Below are 18,827 nucleotides of genomic sequence, written 5' to 3'. Positions count from 1 at the left end.
CTGTAACGAATTAATTTAATTCACAGTATTTCTTATGGGAAAAATTGTTTCGGTTTACGAACAGCCTTCTGGAACAGATTAAGTTTGAGAACCAAGGTACTACTGTAATCATTTTGATATTTAAGTTATTATACGTTAATAACTTATTTTTTCAATACAGTGTGTTTAGTTATATAAATGTTCACAAATCACATTTCAGGTAATCAGCTGAAACTTATCCACAACAACTGTAAAACTCCCAGTATAAATCTTTATTTTTTAACTTTCATTTCCATCTGTTAGTACAAAACATTTCTTAATGTTTCCTAGTAATAATTAAATCTAATTAATGTGAAGCAATGTGAAAACTTACACATTAATTAAGCTCTTAGTGTTGGTACTATTAAAACATTCTCAGAGAAGTTGCCAAGTGTGTTAATAGAAAGTAAACACCACCTAAGGTACTGCATGGTGTTTTGTAAGTACACGTTATTTACAAAAAGTCCACTACCTAAATATTTCAACATTTTTTGATTACATAAAAGTTTGTTGGTTTTTTTTAATTAGTCATTTTGCAGTATTCTCCATAGTTTATAATTCAGTTAGTAACTGGGCACTATTTCAACCTAACTTTTCTCCATGTTATTACATGCTGTATACCTGTAACTGGGTTAATACTACAGCACAGACTAAAATAACAAGTAAAAAAATTGTGTCAAAATTACATGGGAATGAGTACAGATGATTAGAAATAAACTTTATGACCAAACAAACAGTATTACTACTTCCGATACTTGACCAACATAAAATACAATGCCCTAAAGTATGTAAGTGATGAATATATTCTATTGACACCTAGTTCCAATGATATTAAAACAAGGAATTCTCTTGATAATATAAAAACTAAATTACCACAGTTGATGTAACAGCTTAAGGAATTTCTGAATGTTTTATTGTAATGCAATAATTTAAGTAACTTAGGCAGTATATAAATATGTATGTAGGTATGTATGATCCAATCAGAAGTGAAATATTTTCATAATTTCAAATACTGTCACAAGTTAAAGGATTTCCTGTGACGTTCTGTAACACATTTCAATTTGTATATTCCATTGACCTCAAAGGTTAAGTAACAACTAACCTCCAAGTCAGAACACAAACGTCTTCCCTATAATTAATAATAATTACAGGGAATAATGTATACTTCAGTATGTTTTGATAGTGGTGTTCAATAACATTTTGTTATATCAGTATGTCTTGTGTTGCAGCTATAAACAGTACAAATAAATATAAAATTAATTTTGAAGGGTTTTTAATTTTAGCTGACTAATTTCTTTTTTGGTAGAACACAAAAACATTTTTTTTTTCTGGTTGACGTAGTAAAACATTAGGCAGAACTATCTGAAATATATAATAACATTTTAAGTACAAGAAATTTTAACCATGCACTTCAGTGTGCTTCAACCCCTAGCTAAAGGTATTCAGAAAATTAAAACTCTGTACTAAATCACTGCAAAGTAGTAGTATAATCAAATATATCATTCACAAAATGAAGTACATACAAATTACAAGCAACATAAACCTTTACAAAAAGCAATTCTTTAACTGAAAAACCAGCAGTTCATTTTTGTAATTCCCAGATAAGTTTGTGGATTATAATTGTATCTAAAAATAACTATGTATAACCTTGCCTAAAAATTCTTTATTAAATCAATGCACTCTTGGAAATATTGAGAGTATGGTTTGAGATGAGATAACTTTATGTAGTGTTACTTATGATTAATTCAGAATCACTAATTTCTAATTCCCAAATGTACATTAATTGTTTTTGAAACAAAATGATTCGTAAATTGATGGCGTATACATATACATGTTTAACATTTTTCATGTAAGTAATCCAGTATAAACCTATTTTACTTATCTATTACCTTACAGCATTGGGACTCACTGTAACATTTACGATCCTATGCAATTATGAAGCAAGAAAAATGCAATGAATCACAAAGTTAGAAACCTCAAAACAGATGTACTTTTGGATACAAGTTGTTACATTACTGTCAGAAGTGCAAAATTAGTAATATTAAAATATTTCTATAACCTTGTATTTTGTAACAAGTTACATGTACGTGTAATTTAGTTCTTTTGAAAAGTTTCACTAACCAGATAACAACCTAAAAAGGTATTTAAGTTTGAATATTTTTCAGTGTAATTATTTGTTATATGATGATAAAGAATTGTACTACAATAGAAAATTTTAAAACTTGTAGCTTCAACAGTTCTAATGAGGAAAATCATTTCAATCATATTTACATTGAAAATTGTGATTTTAAAACCATTTAAAAATAATATATTCTTGATGCAAAAACAAGAACCAACTTCAAATTCCTTGAAATACCCTGAAGTGGCATAACTACCATCAAATAATAATAATAATACAAGTAACTTTGATATGATATGGTATTTACTGTCATGACAAATTGGAGGAGTGAGTAACAAACTGTACCAACATAAAATCCTTAACAGTTAACACCACAACAAAGTGAACCTGGTTTGAAACAAAGTAAAATATTATTTTATCCTTTTTAAATTACAATGTTTTAATTTGTGAAGAAATCACAAACATAAATCAACAAATAAGAATTTTCTACTGAAAAAACAACAACTAAAGAACTAATGAAAAACCTCGTATTTTAGATAGAACAGTTAGTGAATGTATTACAGATATCTTACTTTACTACTTAAGATATGTAGAAGGTCTGCATTACAGAGACAGCAAATTGGTAAAATGGCAAATAAAGAATCCAAAATTTATAGAAATTTAATAAAGTAAAAATTTCAAAACACCGATTTGCTTCTGTAACTTGTCCATCACAGAAGAATTTAAGCTTAACCAACATAATCAGATAAAGGAAATCACCAGGTCTGTCTCCAAGATTATATGAATCTTGGTGAAAGTGGGATAAAACTACACAGTTTCAACAATGTTAGTTTAAAACCAAACCATATTTATTGAGGAATGCACAGTTTCTTTTAAAATTCAGTGTCTGGGTATTAGAAGTGCTGGATTTATTCTCTCATGGATCAACTTATTCAGGCACTAAACAATGAATTTTTTCTTTGTCTTGGCACAAATTCCTTAATTCACTGCAAGTAGATGCATTTACTGAGTTCATTTTACACTCACTAGAGAAACAGCTGCAGTGTAACCTTTAATATCACCTGGGTTTTTTTGAGCCTTCAAAGCAAAGCGGACTCCACGTCTATCAACTTGTGATGATGTATGTAATCTAGGAGACCTCGGTACAGAAAATCGTACTGATTCTAGAAACACACAAAAAACCCAAAAAACTATTAAATTATGTAGATTAACTAAAAATCTATACATCACTTGTAAACAGTTTCAGATTATAAATGATTCTTGTTATGAACACAATTTCTTTTTTATATACAAGACTTACAAAAAAAAATCTCGTGATCTAAAATAACTTCCAAACTACTAGGGAGTAGCTACTCATAAAACACTTTTCAAATTTGGCTTCACATCTGTTACTGAGACTAATATTAACAAGGGTGGGGATCATCTTAATAATGACAAGATACAATTTTATCTCAATTCAGAAGCTTTAAGAACAGCGTGTGAAAAATGACCCAGATATTACTAGGTTAAACTAAATCTGTTACTTTAAGTAATATTCTGTCAACACTGACAAAGTTATTCCAGTGAACAATAATAATTATGTATTACTGTCATATTAGTTACATCTCACTAACAACATTCCAGCACAAGTGTAAAGGTAGTTTGTTTAACAAAAATTGACTTATTAAATTGAAAATTAAATGTAGTAAAAAATGTAAGATTGTGAAGTGAATAAGAAACTTGAGTTCATATACATATGTTGAATGAATAAAGAAAGAATTATAATTCTCATTTTCCAGGAGGTGGGGCTGGCAACTCAAATTCTAAAAGAAGGGTAAAAACCCCTTGAGTTATTACTTCTAAAAGTTAAAAAACACACAATTCTGACCTAAACATAAAATGATTACAGAGATCTTTCATTTGTACTATTAATTTGGTTTGCTCCACATATTATGCATTTAACAAAACATTTGAGAAGCTACTACTCAAAATGCTTTAAACACCACTCCTAGTCCATGTTACATCACAACAGATTTGAATAATGGATTTTTTTTTTAAATTTTGTGCAAAGCTACTTGAGGGCTATCTGCACTAGCCATCCCTAAAGTAGCAGTGTAAGATTAGAGGGAAGGCAGCTAGTCATCACCATCTACTGCCAACACTTGGGCTACTCTTTTACCAATGAATAGTGGGATTGACCATCACATTATAATGCCCCCACAGCTGAAAGGGCGAGCACGTTTGGTGTGACTGGGATTCGAACCTGCGACCTTTGGATTACGAATCGAACGCCTTAACACGCTTGGCCATGCCGGGCCAATAATAATGGATTTACCTGATCGTTATCATGATTCTGTAGAGAATACATAAAATGATATATTTCTGGTAACATCTAGGACTTACCATTGTTTGGAGCATACACTGACGTTGAGAACGGGTGTGACGTGCAGCCTGAAAAACATCGACTCTTCCTTCTGCTTTTAATTGTTGAATAAGCACACTTAATGTGACATAAACACTACTCTTGTCTCCTCCTCCGCTGCAAGTAAAATTATACACTGTAGCCTAATTAGAAAACTACATGTTAAAATATTACTCAGTAGCCTAAATTAGAGAACTACATGTTAAAATTATACTCCATAGCTATCACAAATGTATTAAATTAAAACACAGCTGCTGTTATAAATAAAGTCCTGTTATTAGCAATAAAACCTAATTGTTAAGTTCAAAGTTTCTAATCGAGTCCAATCATATAAACACGAATATGTTAAAATCATGCTAATTTTTTTCTCTCCTATTTTCTATGGAATTGTTGAGAGAACCTGCATCTCAATACAGTCAATTAGTATTTATTGTTCTTGATTATTTGTGTTTTGCAACTTTGGTAAATTTTTAGTGGTAGGCATGCACACTTACAAGTATATTCAGGTCTTCTGCATTAGTAAGCTATGTGAATTCTAGTAGTATGCACAGTTGTTTTAATCATAACATATTTAGTTTAATATTCGAATATGGATTACATTGTTTACAGAATTCTAAATGACACATACAAATACTATTTTACATTCTTAGCTTAATATGTGGATTCAGGACAAACAAAAGTCTCCTAAGCTACACAAATTTCATGAGCTATTAGGTTTATGAATGAAAACATCATTAGCACAGAATACGTAAATGATGGCGCATTACATTCTACTCATTATAGGTTTTAGTTTTCTGATCTATTAATTATTAATATTAAGCATTTCTAGTTAGTTTGTGTAACAGAGATCTTCCTTTATTAATTCATAAACACAGTTCACTTGCTTTTGATCTGAAGTTTTAATAGAAAGGTACAATAGCCTCAAACTAATTTCAAACAAAATATTTCACAAATAAATCTTCAATTTATATATCATATTTCTACGTACACAAACTTTCACAAGTGCAGAAGTGTGAAGACAAGATTCGTTAGAGCCACAAGTCTGTAAATGTTTTTAACACACATGACAAAAATAGTGTAAAAAAATTCCATAAAAATTATTTTGTTTCGTAGACATAATAATGTACTAAATCATTCACAGTTATCAAATGGAGCACTTATTCATATCAATGAAATACTAAGTCTAACCTACTGTGTAAAGCAAGTAGACTGGTACCAAAATTCATGTTACAAGTTTAGATAAGAAAACCTAAATTATATCATACGGCAAGTATATTGTTACTAAATTCCAGGTTAACCCTCTCGCTACTGGTAGGTAAAAAGTGTGCATGTTACAACTTTCTAGAAAGTTGCATTGAAAATTTAATTAAACTACTTTATTGTCCATGTATAAGAATAAACTCAACATCAAAATGATGATAATAAATGAACATTTAATATTATATACATTCTTAATTTGGTAAGGCAATATTCAGGTAATTCCTCAATTTCTTTTAATATGAGAATTGATACATTTGTTCTCAAGGTATTAAGGAATTTAATCTAAGTTACTCATTGCAACACAGGTATTGCTAAAGCAAAGCATAATTTTTGTAACCTTCAATGTTATTTGTTCATGGAGTTATAAGCTGAAAAATCAGACCAAATTGCCAATAATTTTCTCTGAAACTTTAATATTAATTCATTTTTCACAAATATAAAGGCAGAGTTTTAAGTTATCAAATGACATTATCTTGTGCTATTTTTAGTACAGAGTATTTTCTACTTGATTTAATTTTCAGTTTGAAAGTTTTTCTTGTACTATTTAGATAATTCCCAAATCCTTTTTGTACTAACAGTACTAGTACAAAAAAAAAAGCTTAAATTTCATTGGCACCAGACAGCAAGGAAAAATGGGAGGCCAAAGGTAAGTACCAAATTTTTTGTTTCTATATACATTTTTATTATTATAAATGTAACTAAAATGTAAATATTAGTAATTTATTAAGTTATAATTAGAAAGGTTAATGAAAAATAATAATAGCAATAAAAATTCCTCACGAAAGATGTATGTGTGTAGCTCATGTATTATATCATTCAATACAGTAGTGTGAGTTGCACTACACATTCACTGAACAATTTACAACTCATGTGGTGGGACTGTTAGACATGGTTCCAATGGCAATAAAATAAATTTAAATATAAACAACCATAGTTTCTTGTTACAATCTGCAGTCATTTTAAAAAGAAAAAAGCATAATTTAAGTTCATTTCTTATTTTCTAAGGTGGTTACAAAGTCAGTCAAATTGACCGAGTTCACTAAAGTTAGGACAGACAAATTAACAGACAGCATATAACTGATTCCCACAGAAAACACAACGACCTTAGATGAAGTTTTAATCACTCTTGTACATAGTTATAAAGCAGGAAACTGTCATAGTTATGGAACATTGTCTACTTTTTGCTTGTAATATATAATGTTCTTTAATTCGTTTTTTAATTAAGTAAAAAATTTAGTGCACTACTACTATTAGTATCATGAAAGTAGGGTCAAGTGTCATTGATAGTTGGCAGAAAAAAGAATACTTAAGCAAGTACATATTTTTTCTCGTTTTCATGTGCATTCTTTATTATTATAAAAGCAAAAAAGGTAAACATAGAAAACCTTTAAGGTAGTTAGGGTTAGATTAGGTGAAATTACTATTAATGATATAATTGTTTTTTTCACAAGGTACGCTCTCAAGTAGTTCATGCATAATGCAATTTGAGGGCATAACATGAGCTGCATTTTCACCAAGTGATTCACAATTAATAATGGTGTGAACAATAATTACTCAGGATTCAAAGAGCAATAAAATTTAAGTATAAATATATGTATATTGTTATAAGTGTATTTAGGATAAACAAATGTAGTTTCATATAACAACTTCAAGTCATTCCAAAAAGAAAAAAAATGGGTAATTTGGATTTTTTTGTGAGGTTATGAGGTCAGTCAAATAGACTAACCTTGCACAAAGTTAAGATAGAGAAATGACAGATAAAATATAAAGTTTTACAGAAAAAAAAAACTTTGAAAATTTATTTAGTAGGTTTTAGAGATTATGCTAATAAGATCCAAGATTTTGAAGACAAAGAAAAATATTTTTTAATCTGAATGTGGAAGTCCCTTAGCATTCGGTCTAGTATGCAGAAATGTTATATAAATTGACAATCATATTTAAGTAAAAATACATCATTACACAAAAGACTTGTAATGTTTACTAAAAGTCTGCCAAATTATATGAAAATAACTGAAGCGTATTAAAAGATATAGCATGAAAATTATAACAAGTACAAAATGATTAAGAGGTTGGTTAATTCAACCATCTTTATACAATATGTAAACTTCGGTTACTTTGTACTTTGTGCTTACCAGTTCAGTAAAAATGTTCATGTAGATTATTAATGCAATCTATGTTTGGGTTAACTATACAATTAAGCCTTACCTGCAGTGTACAGTGAGAGGACTGTTGTTATCATCCAGGTTTGGGGCTTTCTGTACTTCCTCTATCAAGTCTAAGAGGTGCACTGTACATTCTGGTACTGCACTCAAATTACCTGAACCTGACCATCTAAGAAACTGGTACTGGGTCATAACATGGTTGTCATTGTTCTGAAGTATGACAAGAAAAAATCCTTTAAAAAAAAATGGCTCCAGTAACAATGAAATAAAGGTTATAGCTATAAACTCTTTCACTAACCCTAGGTACCATTTTTAAATTCCTTTTGGCAGGTATTACAAAGTGAGTTATACTCAAAATTTAATAAACTTATTTTAACAAAATTAGTACCATAAAACATGTTATGATTCAAAATCTTATGTTATTTAAATTTTTATCCCTTTATTTCAAAAGAAACTGTTAAATGAATAATGAAAACCTTCATATTTGCTCCCACTTGAAGTGAAAGTGGTTATAACAATCAAACTTTAGGCTTTGTTAAACAAGAAATGACTACAGTTAAAAACGTCTTCCTTGCTGGCAGGAAAACATGTACATTCAGTTTGTTTACCAGTAACTTAATACAAACTTCTAGGACTGGTCTCAAAAGGAAATCATTGTACAACATTCATGAGTTCAAGCCATGTCATGCCCATTTGTAAAGTAGAAGCTGGGTTACTTAGTGACTGTTTTAAGTTGAATGGCCTGTTTATTTCCAATAGAAAGAGCAGATCTTCTACTTCAAGGTTGTTCTTGTCAATTTTAAACAATTTTATCCACTGGTGATATTTTTGGAATGAAATATTACAAGAGTAAGAATAGCTATTATCCAACAGAATAGTCAGATACCACAGGTTTAAAAAATAATTTTGTTGTGGTTTATTCTAAAATAATTTTTCCCCAGGATCAGAATTTCAGAACCACTTATCACCATAATGAGGATACGCATTTCATAAAGAAATTTTCTAATTTTACAAATACTATGAAACAATAGTCACTTAACATTAAACATCAGATAATCATTTTACATCAAAATCTTGGATATCATTTAGTTGATAAAACTAGATAATTTTCAAACAGTGGAAAAGGTATCGAGAACATAGAATTATGGTTATAAATTTAATATTACAGAATAAATAATAAATCCTCATGAAGAGTTTGTGACTTGTGCAATACCAATAACAAGATTCTTGGTAGAATAACAAAACAATCTGAAAGCAACACAGAAAACCACAGTGTTGAAACAACAACCTGAAATATTATAGGTGATTAAAAGACACAGAAAAAATATAAAAAGACAGTTAATTTAAATGCAGATAACATATGGCATGTTATAAGCAAAGCTACTTAATGTAATTAAAAAACACAAAACTAATCATCTTCAAATAAATAACAAACAAAAAGTTTATATATTTAGATTACCTTTGTATTTGTAACACTAAACTCCCTCTTTATGACCAAATCAGTTTTCTCTTCTTTATGAAAGGTCACCTGGATGTAATCGTACTCTTGTTCCTCAGATGGCCAATACTGTGGACACTTTGACTGAAAATAAAAAAAAGTGTCTTACTTATAACAACCACAGAAACACCAAGAATTACATAGGAGTGTAACTCTACTGATACAGGATCTGTCATTTTGACTGGCCCTGTAACTATTAAGTAATCATAAAAGTACTTATGCTATGACTTTTTATGTTGTATGGGGTATCTTCACAAAATTTGACATGCTTTTAGTAAACATTAAAATTCTTTTGTACACCCCCAAAAAATTATATTTGATCCTTAAATGTACAAAGCCCAATTGTTGACTAGTTTAAGTGCAAAATGATTTTCATATTAAGTTTAACAATTCTTTCTTTCATCCTACAGTTTTCAAGTTTTATTTGCATAACCTCTAAAGCCTTATAAATAAATATCACCTACAATAACTGCAGACTGTAACAGACAATTATAAGTGTTTATCCTAAATAGGTCACAGCTCATAACAGTCTACATCTTTCTATTTAATTTCATTGTGCTGTGTACCATAACTATCTAATAATTGTACAATACAAGCTGTAAGTCACTTGGCAAGCATGTAGTTCAAGCTAACATACTGAGCAACATCTTGCATGGGCTACTTGTGAGTAAGAGGAGAATTTGTTTTTAATTTTCTCACCTAATAAATTTCTACTTTTTTACATGAAGAATTTACCACTTATGTTTGTTTTTTGCATTTTTTTCTATTGTTCTGCCAGTGAAACTTAAGCCTACTATCTTCTGTAATGATAGTATCAGTACATTAGATAATTTTTATTTAGTTTGAGTATGCAGTATATGTACAATATACACACAAAGTGAGAGTACGAATTTATATATTCCCTTTCGAAATTAAAAAATCTGATTTATTAACTACTGCAGTGAGTCTGACTAAGAAACAATGTTCTATGACTATTATTATTGGACTAATTTTCTAAGTAAAGGCATATGTACTTCAAAATAATTTCCTTAGCTACTCTGTTGTAACTTGGTAATAGCAATATTCAACTTGCAGGCACAAGAAAACTCCACCAATAACAAGATAATGTTCCATGCCATTTGATAAATTAAAACTCTTTCTCATGATTATACATTATGGTGATGTAATAGCAAATATTAGAGAATTATTGGAAATTTGTGATAAATTGGATGCAACAGGTTGGAAAGTAATCTTAACTTTCTAATTATCTTCATAAACCAAGAAAATTAAAAGATACAAGAATTACATTATGACTTAGTATTAATTATACTGTAAAGAGTAATTTATATTTTAATTGGAACATCAGAAAGGAAAGTGGAAAAAAAAGGATGGGTAAATTAGAGCAAACAAATGTCACAACATACATACAAGTGGGAAATTGAAAATCTGCTTAAATATTTCCTTCTAAAATGAAGAAATAAAACTTACATAATATCAAAATTTGGTTTATCAACTGTGTTTTGATGTGAAGTTTATTTGTGTACACTGATAATGAAGTAGTTTAATTTTGAATGTAACTGTAAAAAAATTGTAAGATATGCATTCTGCCCTACCTGAAAGCAAGAAGGTTAATACATAAGTAACAGATACAGAAGACACTCTAAACACTAGCTAACATACACTGAATGTTAGTAAACTTCTGTTTAACATTACAATATTACAAAGATAACAGCATGGACTCAATAAAGCACCAACTTTACAAAACAACATAATATACTATATTTGATTATAGAGAAATATGTTGAAGGAAGAGACTTAAAAACTGTGATGATTATGAAGATGAAGGAAATCTTTGAAATAATTTTGCATGAGATAAAATTGGTCAATTTTGGAAAAACATTTCTTCCACAAAGGTGAAAATACAACATTTTGGGTGAATGTGGTCAGCAACAAATTCAAAATCTGATCTGATTGTTTTTTTGTTTTTTGTTTCGAAAAGAAACCACAAGAGTGTAATCAAATAACCCTAGTGGTTTTTACAGTAAAAAATGAAATGTACTCTCCCCTACTGTATCACATTTTTGTTCCCCCATTTTCTACAGACTAATCCAAATATGATCAAAGTCACATTTTTAGACTAGATTTTCAGATGCCATATGAAAGTTTTCACAATGCACTTTTGAATTGTACAGTTGGCAACTCCTGAACAATTTTGAAATAAATTGTTTCTTTGGTATATATTCTAACATATGTCATATTATTGAATCTCATTCAAGCATTCCTTTTTAATACTTGTCTTTATTTTTATCCTATCACCAGATGCATTTCCTTTTGATTTCTACTATAGGAACCTTAAGCACTAATGGGTTTAAACAACAGGTTCAAGAAATGAACCTGTGTATTTAAAAAGGCTCAAACAGTAACCCCAACCATCACCCAATTGGTTTGTTACAGATATGTAATCAAATGGAATGTTCTACAATGTAGTGTCTGAGGGTCTAAATAAAGTGGCCACTTAATAAATATTCGTTGTCTTCATATAAAAAATTATCTAGAAAATTTTTAATAGCATTTCAATCCACTATATAATATATTAAAATACCCAAATGCAGGTTTACCTCTCCTTCTCCTAGCTCTGAAAGCATTACAACAGTTTTAATGTTATGTTCTTTGATCATTCTCCAGAAATCCATTTTTGTGTTTTCTAAGGGATCTTGGGTGATGATGAAAGACAAGGATCGATCATAGCCCTGTGGAGTACACAGTTTTATTTTTATAAACTTCAGTTTATTGTTTGGAGCTCATGAGAACTTCAAAAACTGCTAGCTAAGTCATTTATACTGCAAATAAGATACATTGTATATAATATAAAATATGATTTAACATTTCGCATTGTTATTCTTTAAAACAACCAAATACCACAGTAAGAGGCACAAATATTCTCCAAACAACTTTAAGCAAAGAAAACAACAAATAAACACCTTCACATGCAAAATTGATATTGTTTTTGATATTACACTGAGGACAAACATTAACAAACAAGTGCCTTCACCCAATTTTTAATTTACTTTAAATACATTGCAGTTTTTATTTTATTGAAGTTAGTATTTCTGTACAAAATGCCAATAAACACACTTCAGGTTTTTACTTACTTACTTCAATGAATGAGGCATTAATATAAGTAGACTGATTTTCAGAGAAGGTTGGGGGAAGTATAACCCGATTTGTATCATCTGAAAAATATACAAGTTTATGTCCACACCACGTGTAAAAGTCATAAAATAAAAATCTTTCTTATTCAATTTAAATATGGAAAATACTCTAATTCCAGTTTGAATCAGTGCTATTTTAAAAGGCCACAAAATGTTAAAAAGACTGACACATTCAATTTTAGAGAATTCCAGTCAAAACTTCAAACACAGAATATCTTGTAAGTTTGGGACAAAAAAATTACTTTGTTTATTATTGGATATTCATGCAAATTTTAACAAGAGCTGTTTCTGCTAGTCATCTTTAATTTTGAGCTTATAGATTAAAGGGAATACAGCCAATCAGTAATGTCCACACAAGGACCATGGTATTTTAATGGCAATGGCATGCCAACAATGGACCATCAGTTTCACAGTCTTCAATGTTACTGGTAAGGCCCAAATTTAGCTTGTATATTGCAGGATAAAATAGTATAAAAATAAACTAATATTAGATTTAAAAAGACAATACATTTTACTGAAACTAACATATTTTTCACCTTCTAAGTACCAATGACAAGTGCTTGTGATGGATAAATAATTTATTACAATAGACATCAACACAATGTAAGAAGTTATTACTAACTTACAAGGTATGATAAAGTTATATCTGTTCTTGTTCAAGTTAATATCCATTGTTCCAATACAACAAGTCTTCGGATCTTCAATCACATCTCCGAGTTTCTAGAAGAAAGCACAAATAATTTAAACACTTATGGAACAAGGTGGTAAAAGTCCATCAGGTACAAAAGTATGAAGTAAAAAGGAATAGTAACTTATCCTTTTCAGACAACTTTAACAATTAAAATTATACACAAGTTGAAGGAAAACATTTTATTGCAGGTTTCTTGGCATCATGCAAAATTAACATACATGTGAGCTTCTGTATCTCACATGCCCATTCAGAGTACATAACCTTTCGTTAATACCAAGTCTAGTTTATTGTACTTACTTCATAACTTTAGTTTATTGCTTATATTAGTTTTCATGTCTTAAAAATCTAGTTTATTGTACTTAGCATTCATATTACATGGTTATCAGTAAAATACAAGCAAATCTGATATGATACATGATAATGTTACATGTGGATGTGGTCACGAGTGTGATAGATGGTAACGTTACGTATGGATGTGGTGACAAGTATGGTACGTGGTAACGTTACATGTGGATGTGGTTACGAGTGTGATACGTGATAACGTTACATCTGGATGTGGTTACGAGTATAATTGATAATGTGACATCTGGATGTGGTTACGAGTATAATTGATAATGTGACATCTGGATGTGGTTATGAATGAAACTGCTGTTTATTAATTTACAGTCGCTACAAATTCATACATGAAAAGAAGTTCCAAACAACTTTTATATGAACCGTATGCATTAATAGTGTAAATAAAAAATAACTTAGAGAAAAATGTTCTTTTTATTATTAAAAGCATTTCTTGGTGTTATATCTACTTTAATAATAGATGATAAAATGCATATTTAAAATAAACAAAATGTTTATAAGGTAAGAAATCAGAAATGTCTTACTTTAAATTCCATCTGTAATCCTGAATTTCCATCTTTGCTTAGTTGTGCATAATGCTCCCTCAAGTGTCTCATCTCTATTTCTGTGTCACCAAACTGAGCATGCTCCATTAAAGCCCGATACACAAAAATATACTGTTTCTGTCGAGTCCCAGAAAACAATAACTCTTATTTTGACACAAAATCCATAATTAATTAACATATAAACCTGATGTAATAACAGTTATACTACTCTGTCTTGGAATGCATGTAATACTCTATAAGAAACAAACATATGTTCTACAGCAACATTTGTCTTCTATTAGCAGACAATGTGTTCCAACTTGAATTTTGTAAATAATATTTTTTAAACGAAGGCACTTACTAAAATTACATTGTAAATATTTTATTTCACACAAATGCACTTACCAAAAATACAACATAAATAATTTTTTTACACAAAGGCACTTACTAAAATTACATTGTAAATATTTTATTTCACACAAATGCACTTACCAAAAATACAACATAAATAATTTTTTTACACAAAGGCACTTACTAAAAACATATTTAATAGAAAGAAAAGTAAATTGAAAGGGCTTGAAACTCGATGCTTGTAGAAGAGAATTATAGGGTCATTTTCAATTTGAAAATAATTTCTTATATTACAGTCTAATACTCATCAATATCACCTCTAAAATGTTCTATTTTATTTGCCACTTAAATACACACACATGTGTGTAGTAAGGTGTTTAAACACCTTATTTTTTTAGGACAAAATATACAGTTTTATTTATTCCTAATGCTGAGCTCATTAGCTACATCAGAAACTTTTTGTTAGTTTTTTTTTAAAAGGTTGGGCCTTACAACTAGCACACAGATGCTGTTATGGTTCAAAGTATATGTCTACTTCCAAAGAAGATACTACCAAAACATGGAAGAAGGAGCTAACAATCACACCAAAATGAAGAGTACTTGGTTAATAAATATCACCAATGTGTTGATATTCCAGCTAGAAATCAAATATGACAGGTTATACCTATTTTGCTTAGGAACAATGCACTGATGGATCTATCAGGACACATACCAGTGACATTCAACAACTGCATCTAACATAATAAAGGCATTTTTGACAAACAATGGCAGTATTACACCTGCAAATGCACTTCAAACCTTTAAGGAGTAATATCCTTGGCATAATGATACATCCCATGCAGATAATTGTGCTTCATATCCTGTTGACGCCCATATCAAATCCAAGATATTCTCAAAGAACGTCGACGTGAACAGAAGTGTGCAAGAAACACAACAGATCTAGTTTCAATTATCGTGCAGGTGTTTCTATGGATTTAACATACAGTTTCTAATGTAAGGCTTATAAATTCCACAAGTCCATATAATATGCTCAAAAATAAACAAATACTTTTTCAAAAGTATCCTTGAACTTCTGTTTCATAGAGTCATTAATTTAATTTTTAGCATGTAGAACATAGTTCCACATTAAGGCCTGGCTCGATTGAACTGAGTGTTAATAAACAAAACAACCACAACTTCCTTCAGTCACCATTACATATTTTACAAAATGTGATAAAATGTTTATTTATCCTGTAAAAAAAAAAAGTATAACAGTCATAAAATTCAGTGAATAAATTATAAGTACTGGGTTTTGAACAAACCAGAGATTGTACAAGATAGTTGCGTGAATGCCGCAGGTCAGAGATGCAGGTAAATACATTGATCTGTCCTTCTTCATCTAGCTGTTGCAAAAGCATATCTATAGCAACAAATGTTCCTGTTCTTCCAACTCCAGCACTGCAAGAAATGAAAACTTTCAGCAATAACAGCATGAAACTTAAACAGTTTTTTAACTACTACGATAAAATAGCCAACACTCTGAGGGACTACAGAAATGCCTCCAATCATAGCTAGGTGATTAGTGATATTTACTACCTAATTAAGAGTACAATGTTTTTCAAATCACAGTAAAATCAACAACAAACAGCTGAATGTTGCAATAACCATGCCTTTTTATTAAAACAAACATATAAAGAAATATTATAAGAAATTTATTTAAGGTTGCCCTGATATAAAACTTGAATTATTACTTTTAGGCTGTTAATATTGAGATCAATAATTTTTGACCAATTTTCTTACCACTACCTTACCTGGAGCTCACATGGTCATTGAATATCATGAGAAATAAATACACAAGCCTGCAGTACAGTTTTAGAAAGTTACAAAAATAAAAGGGATTAATTATTAGATGATGGGTATGCTCTATATGTATTTACCTTTGGCAATGATAATAAAGAATGGAATGTAACATGTTGCTTGTGTAACGTGTCTTGTCTATTGTGTATTCATATTTCTGTTCCAATTGGTTTCAATTTCCTTAAGTGCATCTGTTTTCCTAGTCATCAGAAGGAGCAAATTTCGAGTGTAAATCATATACACATAGATAATTCAAAACTATCTATATTTCTGATATTTGCTATTTGACTGTAATCCCCTGGGTCATGAAACAGCAGTGGAGACATGCTCAACATACTTGACTGCTTTGTTAAATTTGTATGACATACTTTCTAATTATGTTCAGAAATTATGTGTATACTAGGTTGATAACAAAAATCATATTTTTCAATTAAATGCATGTGCAATTTGTAATAATTGTACCAGAGAAATTATAACTTGTGACAAAATGTGGTTACTCAATAGAGTAGAACACACCAGGGAAGGTCTTTGCCCTTTAATGTTAGTTACATTTAATCACATTATTAAAGGACCGAGTTTTTGTAAAATATCATTTTTAGTGTTAATATCAGAACCAACACAGAATTTTCTGGCATAATGAATTTGTGCTAAAAAAATTCAATGGTTTTACTGTAATTGTTAGTGAACAAAGCTCTGTCCAGCTGGATGCCACCTAGGAGGCAAATAAAGTTATTTTATGAATATATCCCCACAAATTACATTGGTGTCTATATTTTCAAATAAGGACATCTTTATCACAAACAGTGACAGGCAGATGACACATGGCATGTTTCTCTGGCAACAGTAATCTACTTAGATGACAGGACCTGATAAATGCTTCCAGCAACCTGTGCAAAAGGAAAGAGTCTGCAAGGTCAGTGTGAGAAGCCTTCACCTGTTTCACAGGTTTGTTACTGTCAGGAGAGTTTTCAGTACCCAATATATGTGATCTCTTTTCTTAACATCAAAGCAATGCATCATGACCTCATGATTTGACACCTATATCTGCCTCACAAACCAGACAATGCACACCTGTTTGGGAGCTTATGTTCCAAAACCTTATTTCAACACCATTTTTATCTTGGCAAATAGTGCAAACTCCTCAAACACGTCTTTTTTTTGGTTGATTATACATGTTCACTCAATAAGAGTCTAGTTTAAGATGTAGATATCTTGTACAGTATGCACAGCTAATATGGAGATATGGTATGGTGCTACAGTATTACATGTAACCAGTTCAACTTATGGCCTGGTACAAGTGGTCTTATACAGGAAATAAAAATTGATGTGCTGACATAATCAAATAATAGACACAGAAGAATAAGTACAATTTATGAAGTACACACATATCTATACATGGACCTTTTGCCTTCTTAAGTAATAACAATAGTTACCATAAGCCAATCACAAACACCTTTGAAGGTTCACTTTATATCAGCAAGTATGTTTTAGAGTGATAATTTCACAGATAATCAAAATAAGTTGGGTGAATTATGGCTTTTCTTAACATGGTAATGGTCTCAGAACACCCACTAAACCAAATTGCTGTTTCTTATTGGTGTTCAGCTTTGAAATAATGAGCATGTTAATATGTGTTGCTTATTACACAAGATCTCTTGCATAAAATATATGTACAAGATCATGAAACAAAAATTATTTTTAGTGAAAAGTTTATAAGATTACAATTATAAAAACGGATGCTCAATGTCAAAGGCACAAAGATATGTGACCTTAGGTCATAAGACCTAGTATAAGATCCCCAAACTATCTGGTTTTACTAATGATCATAGTTTGTTTCAAATTGTTCTTTACCATTCACTGCAGGGGTGGTCAACCTGAGCCACATGCAGCTCTTTCACATATAATGTGTGGCACACAGAAATATGTTTGATGAGCTCCTTTTTGCATCACAATTGAGATAAATAAAAAATTTAAGCTTTATAATTATTTACCGGGTAAAAACTGAGAGTCCACTGGATTAAAATGCAAGTTTAATGTTCATTGTGAGTAAATATATTTAAGAATTTAAATCCTAATTTTAATGCTAGATTTAAGTCAGGGATTAAATAAATTTCAGATCAGCAAGGAATACAGAGGAATTGTACTGGAAAATCAGTAATCATACAAGCAAGGATTACAGAGGAATTGTGCTAGAGAATCAGCAATCATACAAGCAAGGATTACAGAGGAATTGTACTGGAGAATCAGTAATCATACAAGCAAGGATTACAGAGGAATTGTACTGGAGAATCAGTAATCATACAAGCAAGGATTACAGAGGAATTGTACTGGAGAATCAGTAATCATACAAGCAAGGATTACAGAGGAATTGTGCTAGAGAATCAGTAATCATAGAAGCCAGTGCTGACAATACTAGTTTTAG

General features: G+C 30.2%; 1 protein-coding gene across 1 annotated transcript in view; it reads right to left on the bottom strand.

Moving 5' to 3' along the window:
- Nucleotides 1-239: 239 nt before the first annotated feature.
- The window catches only part of LOC143257848 (tyrosine-protein phosphatase 69D-like), a 79,195-nt gene continuing 60,607 nt past the window's right edge, over nucleotides 240-18,827 (bottom strand). Inside the window, exons 19-27 of the mRNA XM_076516880.1 lie at nucleotides 15,871-16,006; nucleotides 14,219-14,356; nucleotides 13,276-13,369; nucleotides 12,594-12,670; nucleotides 12,056-12,187; nucleotides 9,420-9,542; nucleotides 8,004-8,170; nucleotides 4,520-4,655; nucleotides 240-3,300 (exon numbers count right to left, since the gene is read on the bottom strand). Coding sequence (XP_076372995.1) covers nucleotides 3,217-3,300; nucleotides 4,520-4,655; nucleotides 8,004-8,170; nucleotides 9,420-9,542; nucleotides 12,056-12,187; nucleotides 12,594-12,670; nucleotides 13,276-13,369; nucleotides 14,219-14,356; nucleotides 15,871-16,006 — 1,087 coding nt within the window. The 3' untranslated portion in view covers nucleotides 240-3,216. The remainder of the gene's footprint in view (nucleotides 3,301-4,519; nucleotides 4,656-8,003; nucleotides 8,171-9,419; nucleotides 9,543-12,055; nucleotides 12,188-12,593; nucleotides 12,671-13,275; nucleotides 13,370-14,218; nucleotides 14,357-15,870; nucleotides 16,007-18,827) is intronic.

Source organism: Tachypleus tridentatus, chromosome 7 (genome assembly GCF_004210375.1).
Source record: "Tachypleus tridentatus isolate NWPU-2018 chromosome 7, ASM421037v1, whole genome shotgun sequence".
In the NCBI taxonomy this organism is placed as follows: Eukaryota; Metazoa; Arthropoda; class Merostomata; order Xiphosura; family Limulidae; genus Tachypleus; species Tachypleus tridentatus.
This window is presented reverse-complemented; position numbering and strand designations above follow the sequence as displayed.